Consider the following 1,235-nt stretch of genomic DNA (forward strand, 5'->3'; position numbering starts at 1 on the left):
TACAGCACACATTACAGACATTGATGCACCAACGCAGATATGTTTTACATGTCTACAGTATAAAGAATGAATAAACCTGTCATATAAACTCCTTGATTTCGCTTAAGCAACTTTAAATATAATATGCATGCACAATAAACTATTGTAAAATTTACTCATTCGGTTCTTTTTGAGTTGGTCGTGCTACTTCGGCTGTTCGTCCTGCGTCATCAACCCGGAACTAAAGTTCGATTCAGTTCGATTTGTGAACCGGCTCAACCGGTTACTTCCTGAGAACCGGCTCAAAAGAACGATTCGTTCAAGAACCGAACATCACTAAAAAGTACCAGAGCTAACATTGTTATTATTTATTACCACAGTAAAACTGTTGTAATTTGGTGTGAGCCAGAGGTTAAACTAAAAAATACTAAACAAAACGACAAATTATTATGGTTTTACTGCAGTAACAACTTTGAAGTAAACTGTGGTCACACATGGTTGGTATAGTTTATTTAGTTTTGAATCAATATCTGTGTCTTTACTGTAGGAACAAGGTATTTACACAAAAGATGCAGCCCGTCTTCGAAAGAATGATCGCCGCAGAAGATCTTTATCTGATCGCAGTCTGTCTCAGAAGTGTGGAGGTAAGTAAATCCATAACAACACTCCCACAACGTTTCTACAACACTCCCACAACGTTTCTACAACACTAAAGCATTTATAGAAGATCTCACTTCAGTACTTTACCTTTTAGCCCAGTTTAGTCTCATGTGTTTTCAGCAACACTCTTAAAGGGGTCATATGATGCGATTTCAATTGTTCCTTTCTCTTTGGAGTGTTACAAGCTCTTGGTGCATAAAGAACATCTGTAAAGTTGCAAAGACTAAAGTCTCAAATCCAAAGAGATATTCTTTATAAAAGTTAAGAGTCAACCACGCCTACCTAAAACGGCTCGATCTAACACGCCCCCACATGTCTACATCACTGTGTGGGAAGCTTTGCATAAAGCAGCATCATATGACCCCTTTAAATTGAAATTCGATTTAACCTTTATAAAGTAGTTTTTTTAAACCTGAATAAATTCATTAAAATATTAAATAAATACATTATTAAAATGATAAATTATTATATAAATATTTATATTTTTTATTTTAGTGTAGTCTCATGTGTAGAGTTTAAATACGAACTGTTGTCAGCGACACTTTAAATTGAAATTTGATTTGACCTTTATAATGTTTTTTTTTTTGGGAACCTGA

The 1,235-nt window shown here is 34.6% G+C and overlaps 1 protein-coding gene across 1 annotated transcript in view; it reads left to right on the forward strand.

The window, feature by feature from the left end:
* LOC107681910 (chloride channel protein 2-like) overlaps window positions 1-1,235 on the forward strand; it is a 24,309-nt gene that overhangs the window by 2,399 nt on the left and 20,675 nt on the right. Inside the window, exon 2 of the mRNA XM_016478281.1 lies at window positions 527-623. Within this exon, the coding sequence (XP_016333767.1) occupies window positions 527-623 (97 nt within the window). The remainder of the gene's footprint in view (window positions 1-526; window positions 624-1,235) is intronic.

The sequence above is a fragment of the Sinocyclocheilus anshuiensis genome, unplaced genomic scaffold, assembly GCF_001515605.1.
Source record: "Sinocyclocheilus anshuiensis isolate Anshui unplaced genomic scaffold, SAMN03320099.WGS_v1.1 scaffold1390, whole genome shotgun sequence".
Classification (NCBI taxonomy): Eukaryota; Metazoa; Chordata; class Actinopteri; order Cypriniformes; family Cyprinidae; genus Sinocyclocheilus; species Sinocyclocheilus anshuiensis.